This window comes from Triturus cristatus, chromosome 6 (assembly GCF_964204655.1).
Source record: "Triturus cristatus chromosome 6, aTriCri1.1, whole genome shotgun sequence".
Classification (NCBI taxonomy): Eukaryota; Metazoa; Chordata; class Amphibia; order Caudata; family Salamandridae; genus Triturus; species Triturus cristatus.
The window spans coordinates 858,727,398-858,749,716 of record NC_140589.1 but is presented as its reverse complement, the minus strand read 5'-3'; the positions used below and the strand labels follow the sequence as shown (position 1 = coordinate 858,749,716).

The window sequence follows — 22,319 nt, the reverse complement described above, 5'->3', positions numbered from 1 at the left end:
TGTAACTTACCTATAAATTCCTAGTGCATGGTACAAAGTTTACGCAGAGCCTGTAATTGAGATGTCACTAGTGAACTTCAGCTCCTATTGTGCCATCAACTACAGTGACAGCGTAAAACATGGCTTCAGGCCTACAATGCAGCCTGACTGTAGCAATGTAAAAACTGCAATTCGACCTATCAAAATAACCCTTTTGACTGGTCAAAATCTCCCATTTAAATATTAATATGCCACCTCGAAGTATGTCTTATCGCCTACAAGTCAAAACGCATGGTATCTAAAAGTAGGACATGTAGAAATATAATATTAATATGTCCTTGCAGCAACTAGCACCCAAATGCTATTTTACAATGTGGCAGGCCTAGCTGTCCTATGTAGAAAAACAGAGAACAAACTAAAAATCCCAATATTGTATTTCCCGAATGGGACTAGCCAGAAAAATAATGAAATAACTATTTTTTAATAGGTATTAAAAAGCCTACTGAGTGGTTAAGTTGGATTTTTAAGGAATAGTCAGGAAAAGTAACTTTTTGAAAGCTATCTCTTTCCTGCCCGAAGTTCCCGGAGACTAATTTTGCATTTGCTCTTACACTTCTGCCAGCCAGTTATTAGCATTTGAATAGGTGTGAAAAGGTGTGAAATAATAACCAGGAACAAATAATAGACTGACCTGCATGGGCAGGGATGACTCCTCTGAACCTAAGACACAATATGCAGGGTGGGACTATGAGTATGCTTTTAGAAATTAGAGTGTTAAATCCTGTTTGAGTCAATCCTACTTGACAGGTCTGTTGGGTTTACATATAACACTAGGGGCACACTTGAAAGGAAGGGAAACTGGGTGCCAAAACATTTCTTGTGTATCCACTGTCTGGTTGCTGAAGGACCTGCTTTGTTCAACTAGACATATGTTATTGGGTTTATACATATAACACTGGGGACACACATGAAAGGAAGGGAAACAGAATGCCAAATCAATTCGTGTCTATCTACTATCTGGCTCAGGGAAAATCCCACTTTTGTCTACCAGACTTCTGTTTATAGGTTTATTGTGGGAACAGTTACTGCCCTAAACTGGATTTTAGTGTTAGATGAGGAAGGACACACGAATTAACATATTATTACATTGTAATGTATTGCAACATTTGTACATTTCCCACACAAATTCCTAGACCACAGAGCGCAAGTTTAGTGTGGTCAAAGACTTTCGTCATCTTAAAATGCCCAAATTGGGTAGCATTGGACCCAGTAGCTTTTATCCCATTGGTTATGGTGAGCCCAGGAGTCAATCCCACCCACTAGCCTTTGCCAAGCATACATGTGGCATCTCCAGGCAACCACTTCTGAACACCCCTGGACCTGATGAAGTTCAGAAGAGGACTTTGCCTGTTGTCTGTGACCTGAGAACAGCCCTGATGGACTGGACGTCTCTTGCTTGTACCAAGGATAACAAAGTAGGCTCCAAGTGTACAAGGGCGGAACCTTTGTTAAAGCCACAGGGACACAACAAGTTACAGAAGGCCTTTTCCTGGACATGGACTGGACCCTGCTATTTAGCCTCTGTCTGACACCCTGTGAATCTCTAAGTGTCTCCTTTGAGATCCTAGGGGGACTTTAGAAGTGTATTCCTGTTGTGGATTGAGACTTAAAGGACTAAAGTTAGAAGGTAAAATCTTTGATGAGGACAAACCTGATTGGTGTATCTGAACTGTGCTCAATTGTGGTCGGCATCAAAATGTGTCTAGGTCCAAGTCTACCACAACCACTGATATCATTGTCACTTTAAGCATCTTGACAGTATTCCTATTTAAACATTTAAAATTCAAATCTCTGGTTCCGCCTATTGGATTTTTGCTGTAAAATCAAAAATGGTATAATGGGTGAATCGCACACTCGTCCAATAGGAGTAAATTCGATATTTATCGCACTGAAGGGCAATGGTATTTACCTCTTACAGTGGGTTAGAATACGCACGTTTAAACAAGGAGCAACTGGTGCTTCCTTGATTTCTTGGAGATGGGAATCAGTGGTGAAGAATCAATCCACAGTATTTGCCACTGAAGGGCAATCTTCTCAGCCACTATTGTTGGATAGAAATGAACACAATTATACCAGGAGCAACAAATGCATATCATATTGACTCCTTTCCATATATTCCAGGCTCTAAGGTTTGGTTTAATACTATTGGACGAGTGTGCGATTCACCCATTATACCATCTTTGATTTTACTGAGATTTTTTCCAGACAGGCCATATACACTTTTGGTTTACAGTCCTGATGAAGACCCCATGGTGATGCTGTTTATTCTCACTCAGATATAAGGGGTCGAAACATCGATGTTGATTACATAAGCTTTCACTGCCAAATAGATGAAGCTGCATATGAAATAATAATCACACGTCTATTTAGAGCTATTAGTACAAAAAGATTAGGATGCTACTACAAGTTTATTTGGTGTTTTTTATGTATAATTTGTTTCTTTTTTGTCATATTTCACATATGTACCTGATTTAATTTTGTGTTTGATATTTGTATTCTCACTGTTATGTAACGTCTAATGTATATTGTCATGTCTGATATCTGAAATAATATGTCTTTAAACAAATACGGTATATGGATTACATTATATCGCACACAAGTTTTTCTATTTGAATTGAGTGTTTGTCATTTTTGAGTTGAAGTCTATGTTCATGGTCAATGTGTTGTGTATCCTTAATTGATGTTCCTACCTTTGAGAGGAATTAGTTAAAGATTTTTCTGAAGAAATTTCTTGCTACATGGCAGAACCGCTTTCTATTTATTGTCAATATTTACCAGGAGTTAAGCAGCACAAATGAAGTGGTGGCAGCATACTGTGTAGTGAACAGTAGGAGTAACCAGGTCTTTTTCAACTGTGTCACTGGAGTGAGGCCTACAGGTACCCTCATTTAAAGTTCTGCTGCTGTGTGATTAACTCAACCTTGGCTTACATCGGTTTGGCTTGTAGTGCTGTTCAGTGGATGTGTAATATTCAAGTGCTCAGTGTATGTTTGCCTGTGAATGTTTCAGTACTTGAAAACTGCTGTACTGAGCAGTGCATGTAGATTATCTGCCTGTACTGGGTGTATGCGTGCCTATGAGTGGTGCAATACATAAAGGATGCAGTTATGTGCAGCACATATATATTATATGCATGTGCCGGGTGTATGTGTGGCTGCGAATGGTACAGTACATGAAGCGTGTCATGCAGTGCGTGTATGCATGTGATGGGTGTATGTATGCCTGTGAAGTGTACAATACATGGAAGACTCTGGGTTCCAGTTTGGAAGACCCAGCGCGGAATGGAGAAACATAAGAACATGAGATAGATGAATCCTCCAAGTCAGATGTGTGTATTGCTTTATTCCTGCAAGCTGGTGGAACACACTGGAGAAAGGCAGAGCCATGCTCTCTAGTACACTTCCAAGGGTGTTCTTTGATTCAGACAGAGGTCAAAAGGAAGGGGCCTGGGCAAATTTCAGGAACAAGAAGGGACTGATGAGGGAAATATAAAGAATAGGTCGGAGGCCCAGGGGCAACCATTTGCTACACAAATCAGTGTGTCTGCCATCCAGCTGTGAACCTCTAGTCGCTTCCATGGCTGTGTTGGGGTGATATCAGCTTTGGAGTCACTCCTGCTGGACAGACAGTTGTCTGGAGGAAGAGAGAACCTAGGAGTGGGCACTTCAAAAGAAGGAGATCCCCAACATAAACTTCAAAGACTCAGGGGCCGATTCACAGAACTAATCTGAGACAAAATCCTAAACTTACTACTTTTGGTATTTACAGAAGGCATTTAGTAGTAGTAAAGTTAGGATTTTGTCTTAAGTTTGACTTAAGACAGACTTAAGACAGACTCAAGACAGGCTTAAGACAGACTTAAGACAAACTTAGGACAGACTTAAGACAGACTTAAGACAGACTTAAGACAGACTTAAGACAGACTTAAGACAGACTGCAGACAAAATCCTAACTTTACTACTACTAAATACCTTCTGTGAATACCAAAAGTAGTAAGTTTAGGATTTTGTCTCAGATTACTTCTGTGAATCGGGCCCTCAGGCTCTAAATCAGATTTGGTGTCTAGAAATGAACTATAAGAAAAGGAGCTTGAGATCTCAAAAAATTGGCAACTGTCAAGCAGCCAGTCGGGCTGTGTGAGGAGGAGAAGCTCTGCAAGACTTCCGCCTGAGACAAGGATTAGGGGCCAAGGCCTGCTAGTCTCCCAGTTGGGTGAGGTTACATCACCCAGAGAATCGAAGATCACAGCCCTGAAGCCTGGAGCACCTACCTGCTTTCCAAGACCAGTGTGTCCTGTGAGGAAGAGGAGAGTGATGTCCAGTAGGGAATCCTGGCGAGTGCATTCCCTTAGCGAGGTGTGAGGAGATGGCTGGTGCACTGATTGGGTCATTGCCTTGTGCAGGAAAAGTCGACAACCTCTGAATGCCAAAGGAGGGCTCACGTGAAGTGAGCCATGATTGTTACTGCACCAAACAGCTATCACCTGTGTCCAGTGAGAAGTTGGCGATCCGGTATACCAGGTGGGGCCACTGTGAAGTGTGCTGCTGTGCCGAGCTGGCTATAGCCTGTGTGTGGTGTTAATTCAGTAACCCTCTATGCAAAGGGTGCCACAGTGAAGACTGCTGCTGTGCTGATCAGGCCGTAGCCTGTGTGGTCAATGGAAGGATGGTGACCTTGTATGCCAGAGGGGGCCGCTGGGAGCAAGCAAAAAGTGGCTGTTAGGGATTGTTATCGGAGGAGAGAAGCCGCTTTGTTGACTCTAGTAGACTTGAACCATGACAGAGAACCAGTGCCAGAATGTTCAACCCCACCCTCCACTGCATATGGGGATAAGCAAATATCTTACCCAGCTTGGAGGAGCTATGAGAAAAACCACCCGCCTCCCCACACCCAGCTGCTGCAGCTGCAGTAACATGTGTGGGGTCACTCTAGACCAGCCAAGCTCAGCCCGCCTCAGCATCATGAGAAAGACTTACCAGAGACAGCCGCTGCAGCTCCAGCGTCCGCAGAGGTGGCGTGCTCAGAGACTCTGGTTGCTTGACTGTTTTCAGGCAAGATGGCCTGAGGGGAACTTGCTTGCCAGATAGTGCTGCAGCGCTATTACACTTTTGACTTTAAAACGGAGTCAGAGTGAGCAGGGCTTTAAGTAGGATGAAAAAACTGGGGCGTCTCTCAAAGTGGCGTGGCCAATGTAATTAAGGGCGTGGCTTAAAAACACTTAAGCTAAAAATCTGTGCTTAGCATAGTGTGCCACCCGCTTTGTATTTTGCTGTTTCTGTCACTGCATTCAGATATATGCTACAACAAGTAACATCACACCTACAAAAAGTCAGGACTATTGGCTTTGTCAATTGTTGCTAGTTGCATAAGTTAAATAAGCAGTAACTATGGCTTGTATATAATATTGAAAAAGCTTCCTCTTAAAGCCCCTGTGACACCACAACAAAGTTGCTGCTCCTGAGTTTCAAAAAGACAAGGGAAATCCAGAGACAAAATTACACTCTTTAAAAGATTTCCCTTCCCCTACAACGCTCACCTGGCACGACGTCATGCCGTAACTTCTCCATTAGTGAGAAGTGAGCAGTGTGAGCACGCGCACATCAATGTGCCTGCTGTCACTGCAGTCCTGAAAGAAATGGACCGCCTGTGCCAGGGCCCAAAACAGAGCCCGATAGAGACCCGTTTCGAGGCCTCCTTTTAAAAACTTCCGGTGCTCGGCACCGGTGAGACCCGGCCCACTTAAAGCCCTGGGAGTGAGACACTTGAGGCTCAGACTACTAGTGGGGCTTATCCTGAATGTTGCCTATATTGAATGGTGAATAACCACTGCCACTAGCTTGAGGGGAGGGGGACTCAGGGGCCCGACTATAAAACACTAGAGCCCTGACGTCAGAGGGCAATGTATGTGGTTTGTTGAATGTCGTATTTTACTTTGGGGACGTATATAAAAACTCATTTTTTCATAAAAGCAAGTATGTACCTAGACAATCATTTATTGGTTCTGCTGCGCCTATTTTGGTTTGTGAGCCAGTGTTCACCCCCCCCCCCTGTGTCTGCCACCCCAGAGAAACCTTGGCCTGCTCTACCTGCACTACCACTGAGAGTCAAGTGCGGAAGGGGTACTTGGCCCAGTTGCTAATGACCCATTGTAGGTCAGGCCCAGGGACATCAGGAGTAAAATACCTCAACCCCCACCGTTGGGCCTAGTAGCCCCTGCTTGCCCCGTGGCCCTCTGCATGGGGTTCTGACAACTATTTTGATTGCCTACTTTCTTAGATGCCTGATTTGTACATTGTTCACCAAGTAGTGCAATGTGCTCGTCTTGATAATTTCTGTAACTGTTTACATTTTCTGTGTGATTTTAGGATCCTCATGTTTCAACTATGTTGTTAATAAACATAATCTATTTCACCCATGGCTGAGTGGTAGTATCTCGTCATGGATTCAGCTGTGTGGGAGGGGGGCGTGGTCCAGAATGGTGGTCTCCGGGCACTATGGGCCATATGTAGGTAAATTACATTTACCGATTCTTAAATACCGAATTTTACTGATTCGGTATTTATGAATCGGTAAATGTAATGTAGGTAAATAATTACCGATTCGGTATATGTCGGTATTTTAGAATCGGTATTTACCGATTCGGTAATGGCAACTGGCTTCCCATTCATTCCTATGGGCCTGGAGGCCCATAGGAATGAATGGGAAGCCAGTTGCCATTACCGATTCGGTAAATACCGAATCGGTAATGGGGGAGGCATCATCATGGGTGGCAGGGTGTCACATTGACACCCTGTTGCACCCCTGATTCGTCCATGTGTGCACATGTGGCGCACATACATGCCCTAAGGGCATGTATGTCTGCCACATTGCACACTTCAAATGGAAAAAAAATGCTTTTCACAGGTATTCGTCATTTACCATCAACTTTTAGTTGGTGGTAAATAACGAATCCCCACACCAATGACACACTCCCCCTACATATCATTTCAGGATTCGGTATTTACCGATTCGGTAATTTTACCGATTCGGTAAATTACCGAATCCTGAAATATGCCCCCTACATACCAAAAGCCTAAATACCGGTCGGTAACGGGATATTTACCGAAAATCGGCCGTTACCGACCGGTATTAGGCTTCCTACATATGGCCCTATATGTTTCATTCATACACCATGATCCCAGGCCATGAGCTGCACTGCTTTCAAGCACAAACACTTGCAGATGACTATACTTTTCAGTACAGGTAGCTCAGCTGAGGAATTCCGCAACCTCCACCCGTGCAGCTAAAAAACATCTTTAATTTCGTCACTAGTTGAAGATTTAGCTCGTTATAAAATAAGGTGACACTGTTAGAGTGGGGGTCTGTCACCCTCTTTTCGGCCAGCGTGAAAAAGCCTTCCGCTATTTATGTGCTGTTTAAATACAATACATTAATGAAACCAATCAGACTTTTTTTTCCGTCTAATAGCAATTTTTCATTCACATGAGAAAATGCATGTACACACATATTTTAATGTCCCACATAATTTTGGAAATGGTGTTAAAATAAATGCACAAAGGTGCTATCCTTTAATGTTCTGAGGCTAAAACCTATGACAGTTCGCGGCATTTGCTGGCTGATGACCACAGCGCTACCTGGCTTATTGTGAGCTGCATTTTTATAGCACCTATTACCTCTGCCGAGACGTGAGTGACAACACAAGCACGAAAATAACGGTTCCAATTCCCCTTCATAGGTGGTGAAGTGGGGATATAATTTTTGTGCAGCAGGCCTCTCACTCCAATAGGATCTGGTGCCACTGCACCTGATGCACCTTTGACAGCTGGGCCCCTGGCAGAGCCAGCATCCTCCTACCACACTCTTGCTTCCGAAAGAACAGCTCCTACTGTAAGAACTAATTACAAGCTAAACACAACAATGTAGACATCTGGCACTGGATTCTGTAATTTAAGTAGCTCGGTATGAATAGTTTAATTACATTTAAGTATGGCGAAATGTAGGGCCTCATTTAGGAAAAGTGTCACATCGATTTTGTGGGAAAATAGAGATGCAACACTTCTCTTAACACCATCCTTTTGACACCATGGATGTGGTGTATTTACTGTACGGCGCTCCATGTCGCAAGGATTTACAGACCGTTAGTAATCCTGATGTATCTGTAGGCGCAAAAATGGCAGATTGCTGGAGTTTGTCTGAAATCAGATGCAACTCCAGCAATGTGTCCTTTCACATGTGGCAAGCCCCTTGTGAAAGGACCTGTGACAGTCTCATACCTGCTGTGAGGCAGGCGTAAGGATTTGAAGCAGTGGCGTCCTCTAAGTGTCGCAGTGAAATCTCATAGATTTCACTGCAACAGTTTTACGATCCTTTTTTTGTGGGGTAACGCCCACCCTGCCTACATTTTACCTGACACAAGTATAATGTAGTGCAGGGCTTTACAAAGTAACGCATCTACGTAGATGCGTAACTTTGTAAATACGGCACAACATGGCGCATTTTTTACGCCACTGCAGCGTCACAAAAAGTAACACAACGGCGGCGCAAAGGGCTCATAAATAAGCCCCGTAGTATTTTTTGCAATAATATATTCGATCCGTTTTCCTGCTGTAAAATTACTGCAACTCACGCTGCTGAGCAATAATTCCTTTTAAAACCAACTTTCAATAGCTAGTTTGTAATTTTTAATTTAGACAAGAATGTGTTTGCTTAAGAAGTACGAATAACGGGCCCAGCTTCATACTGCCCTTCGACTCAATTCCAGAGCAAGTAGTATCCACCGAAAGAATGCGCACAGCAAATTAAACCTTCGTCCTTCCCAGCCACTTGACAGGCCAAGACCAAGATATACTGTCAGGCCTGTCAGAAGGCTGGAATGATGTGCACATTGCACCCAGGTGTGAGGAACCTCTCCCTCTCTGCTTTTTTTCCAAGGCGCAGTTGCAAAACTGCACCATAACACAGTAGAAAATTGGGCTAGGGCAGTAATCAGCGCTGCCTTTAACCAATGTTTCCATTCTTTCTCAGAGGTACATCTTTTACATCACCCCAGGGCCAAACCTGGAATTTCTAAATAAATGTTTTTGGGATGTATGATGTTACAACGCATACATATACATCGAGGTACAATACATTGCGGTTTTTACAACGCAAGTCGTTACAACGACTTGAGTTGGAGGGCGCTGGATTTAGGAGTAGTATAATTTACAATTCCAACTCCAGTCTACGTACAATAGGGAAGGTTTTGGATAGTAAATTATACCTTTCCTTGTCCTAGAGCGCCATCCAGCGCAAGTCGTTGTAACGACTTGCATTGTACAAACCACGATGTAAAGGCATTGTGATGTAATCCCCGCGTTGTAAACAATGTTTCCCATGTTTTTGAAATGTAAAAAGTCAATTTTCCTAAGGGGGCACACAGTGTACAGAAAAATCTCAGCTCTCTTTATCCAGTTCTGCATCCCTAACATTCTCCAATATTAGGCATTCCGGAATGTCCCTTTTCAGGTCGAAGTCTACCAGACAGTGCAGCTGTCTGATTTGCTAACAGCATTTTAGGGACATTTGGAATGCTTCCCTGGGAATTCCTTTCCCCCATTGCTCACCATTTGCTTTGTGGCTTAAATTAAAAATTCCACATTTGAAAGCGCAAACTTATCAACCCTCAGGGTTTTCAGGCGCTGAGGGGCTGGCGGGGTGATTAAGTGAGCTATTGCCCAAAGTCATATGATGCTGAGCTGAACTGCCGCAGGCATCAGGAATCAAACCGTGAGCTCCGCACTTCAGAGTCACCTGCTCTGGCCGCTGTGCCACACCTACTCACACTTACTTACCTTCTATTTACTGGCTCTATTTGTTTTAGGCTGTCCCGCTTGAGCTTCTCCCGTCCCCTGCCCAATCCATATTTGCAGCATTCGTCCACCAGTGCTAGATTTCTGTAAAAAGACCTTTAAATCTTGTTCTTAATTATCGTGTCACATTTGCTGTGCATTCAAAGACAGGGGTCAAATGTAAGACTCTGTCTTCCAGGGGGCTTGGCGTTTACTTTTCATTCTCTGACTTCAAAGTGAGAGTATTTATGTGACAATCATGCTGGCAACTGGGGGTGTGCTGGACGTAAGGCTGTACGATGTTATTTTTTTTCTTGCACACAACAAAATGTAAATGTCTGTAAATGGACTGTGCAGATATTTCAGGATATATCAGAATTCGAAAAACACAAATGAAGCAATTTGTTTGGTCTTTCTGAAGTGTGGTGGAAACGAATATTGTAACATGATGAAATCAAATCAATTCACTAAATAATGACTTTTCCATACATCATTTGTGTGCTGTATACTTTTATCATTAAAACTGTGTCTGTGCAAATGTAATGGTCATTTCACTACCATACTATACATATTTGCATTTTACCCTACTCCACTCAACTTTGCACCACTCCACATTACTGCACTACCCCTTCTACTCTACACTACTCTATGCCAAGTTACTCTACCCAACACAAATCTACTATGCACCACTGCACACTTAACAACTTCACTCTGTACCACTTCACTCTATGCCACCCTACTCTGCAACACTGAACTTTATTCCACTGCACTCTACTCTGTACCACTCCACCCTAGGCCACAATAATCTACTTTTCACTCTATGCCACTGTACTCTACCTGCCACCACTCCCTTTTACTCTGAAACAATCTACTCTATAGCCACTCAGCACTCAGCGCCACTGCACTCTACTTTTCACCACTGCACTCTACACCAATGCACTCTATGACAATACACTCAAAACCAATGCACTCTACACCACTGCACCCTTTGATAATCTACTCTGCACTACTGCACTTAACGCCACTATAATATACTCTGCAACACTTTATACCACTGCACTATATGCCCTTGTACTCTACATCACTGCACTCTACGCCACTCTATTCTTCCCTGCACCAATGTTCTTTACGCCACTCTACTCTGCAGCACTCTACGCCACTGCACTTCACACACTTCACGCCAATGCACTCTACACACCTCTACTATACACCACTGCAGTCCAGTACAAATCCTATGCTTGACAGCACACACTCACTTCAGCACTATAGCGTGAGACTGTGCAGCACACAAGGCAATCTGATTTTACATCAAAACCGGGGATGACACCGATAGCAGGCCAATGTTTGTAGATATGGCACTGTGCAACCTTGCAGAGTGAAGTGCAACAAATTTAGATGCTGTGTTGCATGAAAAATGTGTAAATCTGGGCCAAAGTATGTAACCATCTGTGTTTGAGAGTCTTTTGTGTTTTTTTATCTGGTTTGACAGCCCAGCAGTCACCAGACAATTATGTGAGAATCACCAGATATTTTGGGAGCCATGAGTAAATGTTTTAACTGGGCAGAAGATGTGTACTTCCACAAAAAAAAGTGCTTGCCCTCATCACAGCTGTGATCATTATGTTTATTTATCCAGCTGCGTGGGTTTGGACTTTCAAGGACACACACATGACTCCGTAATGCAATTAAAGTGTCTTAGATAACTAAATCGATTATGTAGTTTTTCTTTGGCACCAGCACATATGGGAAGATGGCAGTCATTACCTACGTAGATTACTAGGCCTGGCTTGAGCGTGCAAGTGTCACCTGACCTTTTAACCTACACCAACATTATTCTACAGCTCTTTGCTTCCACACAAATACATATCAATTCCTGTGCTATTTACTTTTAGTGCTTCACATTACCATACAATATTCCTTTGAAGCCAGACCTATTGGCATTGCCAATGTGTGCTGTTTACTTGTTATTGGGTACCTTATCCTACATTGGGCGCATTTAAATCTTTAATCTACCACAGCAAGGTCGCGATTTTAACTTTTTAAATGGCTATAGTTTGAATTTTAATGTTTGTTAAGATATTTGACCTTATGGACTTTGTGTAGTAATCTGGGTATTTTTGTTATCTTACCCAATTGATTCCACTTCCCCCCAAAACAACAGAAATGCTTCAGGACTCTGTTGGGGAAATTGAATAAGTAAGGTTAGAGAACGAAGATGAGGATGGAACAAATATGGCATTGTGACTTACATGATAATAGTATTGGGTATGCCCCAAAATAGGTTCTTAAGCCATTTTTAAGATATCTGGTTCAGTCAGGGGTCCTCAACAAGACAACCCTGAATATGGAAGCTGATAGAGGTGTAGTAAACCAAACCTGGTAAGCGCTAGTTTGTAGATGGCAATTTGGGATGTGCAGCAGCAATAGGGAAGGACAAAAGCGAAAGACAAATAGGATGTTGCTGAGTATTTCCAGGAACACCAAGGGAATCCACTCACAGGACCTGAATGTGAATAAAAGACCTCTAGGAGATGTGTGGACTTAGTAGATGAATATTGATACTCTGTTGTACCGGTGTCTGAAGTTCAATCAATCAATCAATCACAAGATTTGTAAAGCGCACTACTTACCTGCGAGGGTCTCAAGGCGCTGAGGGAGAGGAGGGGGGGGGGTTGCCGCTAGTAGTCGAATAGCCAGGTCTTGAGTTGTCTCCTGAAGGTCAGCAGGTCTTGGGTCTGTCGTAGGTTGAGGGGAAGGGTGTTCCAGATCTTGGCGGCGCGGTGGGAGAAGGATCTGCCTCCGGTGGTGGTTCTCCGGATGCGCGGGACGGTGGTCAGGGAGAGGTCGGCGGACCGGAGGTGACGGTTGGGAACGTAGAAGGAGAGTCGACTGTTGAGGTAGGCTGGACCGGTCTTGTGGAGTGCCTTGTGTGCGTGGATCAGGAGTTTGAAGGAGATTCTCTTGTCGACGGGGAGCCAGTGCAGGTTTTTCAGGTGAGAGGTGATGTGGCTGTGGTGTGGAATGTCGAGGATCAGGCGTGCAGAGGCGTTTTGGATTCTTTGCAGTTGTTTGATGAGCTTGGTCGGGGCTCCCGCGTAGAGGGCATTTCAGTAGTCGAGTCTGCTGCTGACGAGGGCCTGGGTGACAGTTCTTCTCGTGTCTGTCGGGATCCACCTGTTGATCTTGCGGAGCATGCGGAGGGTGCTGAAGCAGGAAGAGGAGACTGAGTTGACTTGCTTGGTCATGGTGAGCGTTGAGTCGAGGATGACTCCCAGGTTGCGTGCATGGTCGGTTGGTGTCAGGGGTGCCCCTAGTGACGAGGGCCACCAGGAGTCGTCCCAGGCTGATGGGTTGGAGCCGAGGATGAGGATCTCCATCTTGTCTGTGTTCAGCTTAAGTCGGCTGCACTTCATCCAGTCGGCGATGGGTTTCATTCCTTCGTGGAGGTTGGATTTGGCGGTGAGGGGGTCCTTGGTGAGGGAGAGGATCAGTTGAGTGTTGTCGGCATAGGAGATTATGTTGAGGCCGTGCTGTCGGGCGATGCGTGCGAGTGGAGCCATGTAGATGTTGAACAGTGTCGGGCTGAGGGAAGATCCCTGGGGTACGCCGCAGATGATCTCGGAGGCTTCGGATCGGAATGGGGGAGGCGGATGCTCTGGGTTCTGCCAGAGAGGAAGGAGGTGGTCCAATCCAGGGCCTTGTCTCGGATCTCTGCGTCGTGGAGGCGTGTGCGTAGTGTGTGGTGGCAGACAGTGTCGAAGGCGGCGGAAAGGTCCAGGAGGATGAGGGCCGCCGTCTCGCCATTGTCCAGCAGGATCCTGATGTCATCTGTGGCGACGATGAGGGCGGTCTTGGTGCTGTGGTTGCTGCGGAATCCTGATTGGGAGGGGTCCATAATGCTGTTATGTTCGAGGTAGCGGGTGAGCTGTCTGTTGACGATCTTCTCGATGACCTTAGCTGGGAATGGAAGCAGGGAGATGGGCCGGAAGTTCTTGAGGTCGCTCGGGTCCGCTTGGGTTTTTTGAGTAGGGCGGTGATCTCGGCATGTTTCCAGCTCTCTGGGAAGGTCGCGGTCTCGAAGGAGAGGTTGATGATGTTGCGCAGGTGGGGTGCGATGGAGCTGCCGGATTTGTTGAAGATGTGGTGTGGAAAAGGGTCTGATGGGGAGCCGGAGTGGATTGTGCCGATGGTCTTGGTTGTGTCCTTCATGTTCACGTTGACCCAGGCTGTCAGGGGGTCGTGGTCGATGGGGTGCAGCAGGTCTGATGTGTCGGGCCTGTTGGGTTCGTCCGGGAGTCGAAGCTGTCGTGGATGTCGGCAATCTTGCTGTGGAAGAAGGTGGCAAGGGATTCACACAGGGCTTGCGTCGGCGGGATGTCATTGGCGTTGGAGCTGGGGTTGGAGAGTTCCTTCACGATGCTGAAGAGCTCCTTGCTGTTGTGTGCGTTGTTGTCGAGGCGGTCTTTGAAGGAGGTCCTCTTGGCGGAACTGATGAGGTGATGATGGTTGCGGATGGCGTTTCTGTGGGCTGTGCGGCTGTCCGGCGTCTTCTCGCTGTGCCATTTGTTCTCCAGTTTCCGGCAGGTGCGCTTGGATGCTAGGAGTTCCGGGGTGAACCAGCTGGCTCTCTTGCTGGTGTTTTTGTAGGTTGTTTTTTTCAGCGGGGCTAAGGTGTTGGCGCAGTCGTCCATCCATCGTCTGAGATTGCGGGCGTCGTCATCGGGGTTGGAGGGGTCGGTGGGTGGGCTGAGTGCGAGGTTTGTCTGGAGTTGGTCTACGGTGACTTTGCTCCAGCATCTACGGGGGAAGTTGGAAGAACCAGGCCTTATGTAGAAGCATAGATAAATGTGATGTTAATGCAGACTGAAAATACAGTGATAATGTCTATCTTCAAGCACAAAGAGACATCATTTACTTGAGGACATCAATGTGACTGTGTGGCATGATAAGTGGACAGATGTTCAAAGATCATCATCCCAACGTTTTCCACAAAGTATTTTCCAAGTGCACGCAAGCCTGGCAGTGCGACCATGACACAGGTGAGATCATCCTGTGGCGCTGTCAGTACAGATTTGAATGCTAAGGTGTATGCAAGAAGCAGGGTAAGCATCGGGCACAGAGGAAAATCAATGACAGGCATCACAGCAGATAAAGGAGTTGCAGACTGCATCAGAACATGCAATAGCAAAATAGGAGGTACTGGGAAAGCCATTGGAAGGTGGCACTCATAAGTTTATTAGTCACTGCAGATTTCATTTGACATCTGCTAGACAGAAATCGAGGGGAGCTCTGCTTGCTGCTTTAAGTCTGAGAAGTCCTCCTCCAAAAATCATATTGTTGGGATTCTTGTATCATGCATATTTGCTTTGGCAGGCAGGAAGACAGCATACCATATTAATTTCAGACTCCGCAGTTAGTAGGCATGCTGGAGTTAAATGTCCACTCTTGCTCGAGGAATACTTCTACTTATCTTTTGCAGAGGCTCTAATGCATCAGCAGTTTCTTGATCACAATTTGCATCTTTGACCAATGTGGTGGTGTGGTCCTAGCTAACTAGAGAGTAACCTTTTTAGGTCGCAGCCTACCAGACAGAAAATCTGTGTGGTATGTGAAAGAGATCTTGGGGAGTTTCAGAAAGTTGACCTGGGAATGCATTCTGTCAATAGCTTGCCATTGGCTTTGTGATTTGTAAGTCACATTTTTTTGCTTTCCATTTGCTGGCTTAGGCTCTCCAGGTTCACTTTGTCCCTCCCATGTCAAAACCTTATTTACTAGTATCCTTCCGAGTGCTTCTTTTCTGTAAACAGGCCTGTAAATCTTGTTCTTATCTCATCACATTTTCTATGCATTCAAAGACAGAGGTCAAATGTCAAGCTGCCTTCCAGAGCGCTTGGTGTTTACTTTGCTTTTGGCAGTCTTCAATCTCCTCATGGAGCCCATTGGTGTCCCTCCTATGTTCCATTTACAAAGCTGTAACATAACCTTTAAATAGTACATCATGTAACATGCGGATGATAGATTAATTTTTTTAGACACAGAGAAATGAGTGACTTGCACAGAATCACAGGATGTTGCAGCAGCAACGCTGTCCCTGTTTGTTAAAATATGTTGTGCCTGCTTGGATTTTTACCTACAAATTCCACATACACGTGCTTCTGTAGCAATAACTACTCCCCACCATTACTCATTTAAGAACACCCCTGCATGCCCCTCCGTCTTCTATCCATAGCCTTTACACCTACACTTCCAGAGGAACGCTTTTTATTCATGCAGCATGTGCAGTGGCACCAGGGACATATTGAACACAGACTATTGCTTCATTTTAAATTTTAAGCAGGAACCAAGGAGCCCGTTTCCTTCCTGGCACTGGAGGCATTGTACACTGTCCACTCCACTACGCACTTCCACACATTGTGTACTTGGCTCCGTTGTTAACTACAAAGTATGGTACCAGCGTTGTAGTGACATCTCAACTACCTGTCATCATTCTTCACTTCCCAGCCACCACTAACACACCCCCATCCTTCATCCCCGGTCCCACACTGCACTTACTAGACCGTAGCTTCCATTTGTGCAGCAGGTGCAGTGCACAGTGTCCTACCTACACAAACCCATTCAACACAGATTATTGCTTTATTTCTGTGTTGGGCTTGGTCCTTTTTGGCAGGTTCACCCCTAAACCTTTTGCCTTTAAGTTCTGACATGGTGTTGGTGGTTTTAGGTCTCTGAGCACTTTAGCACTGTGGTCCAGTGTAAAGTGCGTGCGCTCTCTGTGTTACATTGGTAAGGTTGGCCTGCCCTCCCATAGGAATGCATGGGGGATTATCTGATAAGGTGTGTCAGTAGTAATTCCTGGTATGAGAGGAGCAGCAGGGTCGAGTTTAGTATGTATGAATTCGTGAGAATAAATACTGCGCAATGGTGTGCGCAGATTTATGATGACTGGTGGAGAAATGCCACTTTAAAAGTTGGCTTTTCTGTGTGCTATGTGTCTGCCTGCCTGATGTGAATTGCATGTCTAGCTTGTTAGTGACAAGGGCTGGGAGGTGTGTGTGGCTCCAGGAGGGGCAGGGTGAGTCAGCGCTGGGCTGAATAGGACATCTGCGCTAGGAGTAGTGGGAGGGGTAATCTCCTGACTCTGAATAGGATGGTGCCTGTGCTGTACAATGCTGGCCCCACCCCCTGTGGTGTGTCTGATCACCTAGCCCCCACCTGACAAAGGGGAAAAGGAGCTTGGAAAACAAGGTGCTCCAAATCCCCCCTGAACCAGTTGCATCTGGTTCCCCCATGCCCTGCACTACAGACAAAGGAATTTTGGGTATAAATATAGGGGCTGTGACCCCATGAAAATGTTCTGGACCAGTTCCTAAACCTGCGGGGGTGTGCTGCTGCTGGGGGCTAGGAGGACGTGCCAGGAGGGCTGCCTCCCTGGGCCCAGCATTGGCCCCTTCATCTTCCAGGACTTTGTGCAACTAGTGCCTCGTGGGCGCTGTGCTTTATCTGCTTAAACTTCCCCAAGGAGAGAGGAACGCGTGGGCTTTGCAGCACTGCACTGCATGACAAAGAGAGGGAATCCCCGGCGTAGGGATTCCCCCCAATTTGCTGCCGAGTGAGTGCCCACCCCGCTTCAGAGATATTCATGGATTGCGGGTGCCCACCCCGCATATACTGTTTTTAGGTCTCGCCTGACCCAGCGCATGCGCTGGTCTGGCGAGACGTATTGAGAGGGCTCCAAAAAGTGCTACCAGGCCAGCCTAGAGCTACAGTGCATGTGCGCGGGCACGCGCGCCTCTTTTACCGCGATTACTTTCACTTTCGGCCGCACGGCCGCTTTGATGTTTGATCGCGATGGCGATCACTTTCACTTTTGCGGCCACACGGCGGCTTGGCATAGCCAATAGGTCTCGCTTTTGGGACCCTAAGCTAAACACTTATAAGGTCCCAAAGGCGAGACCTATTGGCTATGCCAATGCTTGTTTAATATGGCGGGTGCCCACTCCGCTGGTGTGTTATGATATTTAAACTGGCGAGTGCCTACCCCACATTCTACGATGGAAAAATCACCGCCACGGCCCTCTTCGCGAAGCGGAAGTCAGGCACATCTGCCTGACTTGGGCCAGAGCCTGCAGGCAGAAGGAGGAAGTCCAGCAAGGCGGCCGAGGCCGCAGAGGGCAGCGCTGGGCTCCCGTGAGTAAGGGAAGCCCCGCATGGTGCTGGCCTTATCGAGCGAAGTGCTGAGTCCCAGGAGGGTGCCCGGGTGAAGTCAGAGAAGTCCCGGGTCCCAGGAGGGGGCCCGGGTGAAGAGGAGAGGCGTTCCCGGAGGGCGGTGCCTGCCTGCGCGGGACTCCCTTGAGTGAAGGAGAGCCCCGCGGGCGCCACCAAGGGAGAAGAGCCTGGAGAGCCCTGCCTTCGCCCCCAGCGCCGAGAGGAGACCCGAGGAGACTGAGAGCGGCACCAGTGAGTCTCAGTGAGTGGGGGCTCAAGTTGTGTGGTGCCGATAGAGGCACAGAGTCTGAGCGGCCCCGTCTGGCAGCGGGCCGCTCCATCGAGGGGCATGTTTTGAGTCCAGAGCCCGCGTGGCTCCATCGAGGGGCATGTTTTGAGTCCAGAGCCCACGTGGCTCCAACGAGGGGGCAGTTTTCAGTTAATTATAGGCCCAAGGGCCCCAGTGACTTGGGGGCATATCGAGGCACATTGTCGGTGCCTGGGCGGTTCCGCAAGAGAGCGGGCTGCCCCAACAATGGAGGCATGTGTTTAGTGTTACGTGGGGGTCCAGTGGGCACAAAGGTGCCGGGACCCCTTTATGAAAAGTGCCACAGCTGCGCCGCACCAGCGCGGGCAGCTGCCGCGATTTGGGCATAATTGATTCAGAAGTCCATGAGTGGGACAGAAGAGGAAGGCACAGTGGTGCCAGGCCTTATTCTTCACAGCTGCACAGCACTTAGTGCCAGCTGCTATCTTTAGGCCACAGTTCTTTGGGGGGGCAGGTTTTCAGAGATAGGAGTGAGTTGCACTCCTTTGCCCCAGCGCAATGGCGCACTTTGGATTCTGCTGCATTTTTAGCGCGCCCTGACACTTTGGACATAGGGCATTTGAGCCCTAGAGAAGACCAGTTGGCCGGGGGGGCAGTGATTTATGTGATGTTAGGAAATGTGATTCTCCACTGCACAAGGGACAAGGGAAGATAACTGGAGGGCAGTTCGACTAAAACTGACAGAGGAGGGCATGGGATTGCACTAGTATTGCACATGAGCCCTGACAAATTAATTAAAAAAAGGCCTGCTACAGTCAAATACAATGTAAAAATATTTGCTATATGTGAAGAATGCTTGTGTGAAGAAAGAATGGAATGAGACTAAATGATGACACTTGAGTTGTTTTCAGATGAAAAATAGTCCTGATAGGAGTTTGAATGATACACTGACAATTCAACATGGCAATAAAAGAAAACATCTTCCAACAGGAGTGAAGATGTGATTGACAATCCTTTTAATCAATGGTTGAAGAGAGCTGACACAAATAAGTTAATTGTTGATGAAGGCTGACCCTGAGCTCACTCTCTATGTTAGATATCATTCGTCTAGCAGTCAGTTGCACTGTCAAGCCAGACATATAAAGAAAGTACCCTGGAAAGATTGAGACTTTTAAACATGGAGAAGATTTACTCACATTATCCAGCTGTCCCTGTGCTTGCTTGGTTGATGGGTCATAGGATTGTTTCTGTTTGCTGTCTCTTGGGTACCGAAGCGAAATTAAAGACTTAGACACTGTCGAGACAAAATGACATATTACAGCATTGGCTACTGTCCTATGTGTGCCCATTTTATTAAAACTGTATCAGAAAATCGGCACTAATGTTAAGTAATAAACGATAGCCAAGTATACTACTCTGTATTCCTGTGCTAATATTTTAAAGTGTACAAAGGCTGTGAGTATGTGCTATGGGATGCTGGCCTCTGCCTACTGAAATAATAAAGGCCATTGCCTGCTTGCTGAGAAAGACTGATGCGTTGTCGCCCCATATATGACCTCTATGTGTCAAATAAACCTTTCTAACTGTGAACTCGGATATAGACTACATTACCTGTTTCCAAGAAATCAGGAGGCAGTCAGCCCTCCATTTTAAAACAATCATTGGCAACACTCTTCACAAATTTGATTTGAGATAGGTGGTTGCTGTAATCTCTATCTGAATTGGTCCAGCGCTAAGCATTATATAGAAATTCCATTAGCTTTTGTGACATCACACTAGCCTACCACACGTCTGGCCTAGAAAAGTTGTGTGTGTTCCATCTGGAAAGTATTGCTGTGCTATGCAATGTCTGGAGAAATAACTTTAGACGCTTAGAAAAAAGATGCTGTTTGTGATACAGGGGTGAAACTGGCCATCCAGGCAACCAAGTGCAAGAAGCATTCATGTCCTCTTTGGGCTACCCAGGGCACCAAAGGGACAGTGAAGGTCCCCACTGCCCAGACCTATGAGAGGGCCAATTGGGTTCTCACTGGGTATTACTGGAACTGTGTAGCCAATTATGGGACCATAGTAGTACGTCTAACTGTCCTGACATCTAAGAAAGGACCAGAAAAATGTTCTGGATTAAAGAGTGATAAGACATTTGAAAGTCTCAATAACTCACTGTGTTGTGCATCCATTCCTGAAGATTCCTCGCTAAAGTCCAAATGTATGCTTCTGATAAGGGAGTTGGGGCACTCCTTATTAAAAGATAAAGGAATAAGCATCCAATGTCTTTTATCAGCCACATTACTGGGCTGCTATTAGAAACAGTTGTATGCTCTTGTGTGAATATTCAAGAGATTCGGGCCTCACTTGTTTGAGGTGTGGCTTCTTGTCCAGATGGATCACATCACAAACCCCTCTAGTAGCTGTTGACAATGAAGGCTGAAAACCCTTTGTTGCTAAAAATGGACCTGAGAGCATCCAAATGCACATTTTCCTGAACCAACCCCAAAAGCATGTGTCTCTTTGGGTGGAGGAAAGGTGCTCACCAGTTATTTGATGTTAGCTATAGTTTCCTATCAAGGTGATTCTCATCCTGCTCCAAGTTTCTTCCCGAATTTGTATTACAGTAGTGTATGGCCTCCCATCTGGAGCAATATACATTCCACTTGATCGTGGTCCGGTTGGTCTCAGCTGTGGACAAAGTGATACATGACTGCAGCGTCCTCCCTAGCCGGAGAGCATATAACAGACCATGCCACCCACGGAGCTCTGGTTTGCACTTCTTTATTCTTCAGCATGAAACTGTTAACTGAACACAATGCATCAGAAACTTTATTAACCACACCCAGCCACACCCATAAGATTACATAGTACTTGTAAGGAGTCTGCTAAGGGCCACTAGAGACCTCATGCACATAAAAACAGGACACAACATCCTCCCGTTAAATAAAAGGTACGAACAAATATATTATACACATTACAACTCCTCGATGAGTAGTTGAGGTGCTTGCACCGTCCTTCCAGATCTAGTTGTATGAGATAGAGGAGGGGCGCCTTCATCTGGCATCTCTGGAGAAGAGTTGGATGATTGACTTGGGCACTCAAGTGGAGTTGCCTCACTTGCGAGGTCTGGAGCTGACGAACATCAGGCAAAGGCTTAAAGTGTGATGAGTTTATAGTTATGGATTTTCTAGGTCATTGAGCAGTTACCATATGTCCTTTGCTTACTACAACTCTTAGCGGTTCAGCATCAAACAGAGTGTCCGTCTTGCGTGCCCACTTTTGCCTAACAAGTATTCGGTCTTTCTTGAAAACTGTGTCTCAAGCATGTCGGCCCTTGTCGGCATAGGCCTTCATTTTGCATTTGTGAGAGGTGTCAATGACATGAATCTCCTCAGGGCCTATTGACCGGCTGGCGATCCATTGAGGTATCTTCATTCCAAGAGCTCTCTGGAACAGCAAGGTGGCAGGACTGTCTCCTGTTGTGGAATGAGGAGTGGAATGGTAGGCACGTAGGGTTGGGTGCAGAGCAAATTTGAGGACCATATCCTCCAGTGCAGCACATTGAACCACCCTTTTCAAAGTGCTCATAAATCGTTCCACAGCACCATTTGCCTGTTGCCAGAAAGGTGTACTTTTCTGATGTTTGATGCTCAAACGATTAATAATGTCTTTGAGACCTCTGCTATTGAAGGGTGGACCTTTGTCAGATTTGAGAATGGAGGGAACACCCCATGTTGTGAGAATGTAATTCAGCCTTTCGATGACTTGGTCATGTGTGGTTGATGCTAAGTCATGCGAGTACTCATTGACAAATACCATGATATGATGTCTGTTGTTGAGTGGTCCAAAGAAACCAACAGTAAACCTCTCCCAGGCTTGCTTAGGTAGATCAGCACAGATTACAAGCTTTAAGCTCCCTTTCAACTCATTCATCAAGATGTGGGAACCACATTCGATCCCTGAGGGCTGTTTTAGTTGCAGCAATGCCA

The 22,319-nt window shown here is 46.0% G+C and overlaps 1 protein-coding gene across 1 annotated transcript in view; it reads right to left on the bottom strand.

The window, feature by feature from the left end:
- Window positions 1-22,319, bottom strand: part of LOC146817966 (uncharacterized) — a 737,869-nt gene that overhangs the window by 297,895 nt on the left and 417,655 nt on the right. Inside the window, exon 8 of the mRNA XM_085611444.1 lies at window positions 19,536-19,633. Coding sequence (XP_085467570.1) covers window positions 19,536-19,633 — 98 coding nt within the window. The remainder of the gene's footprint in view (window positions 1-19,535; window positions 19,634-22,319) is intronic.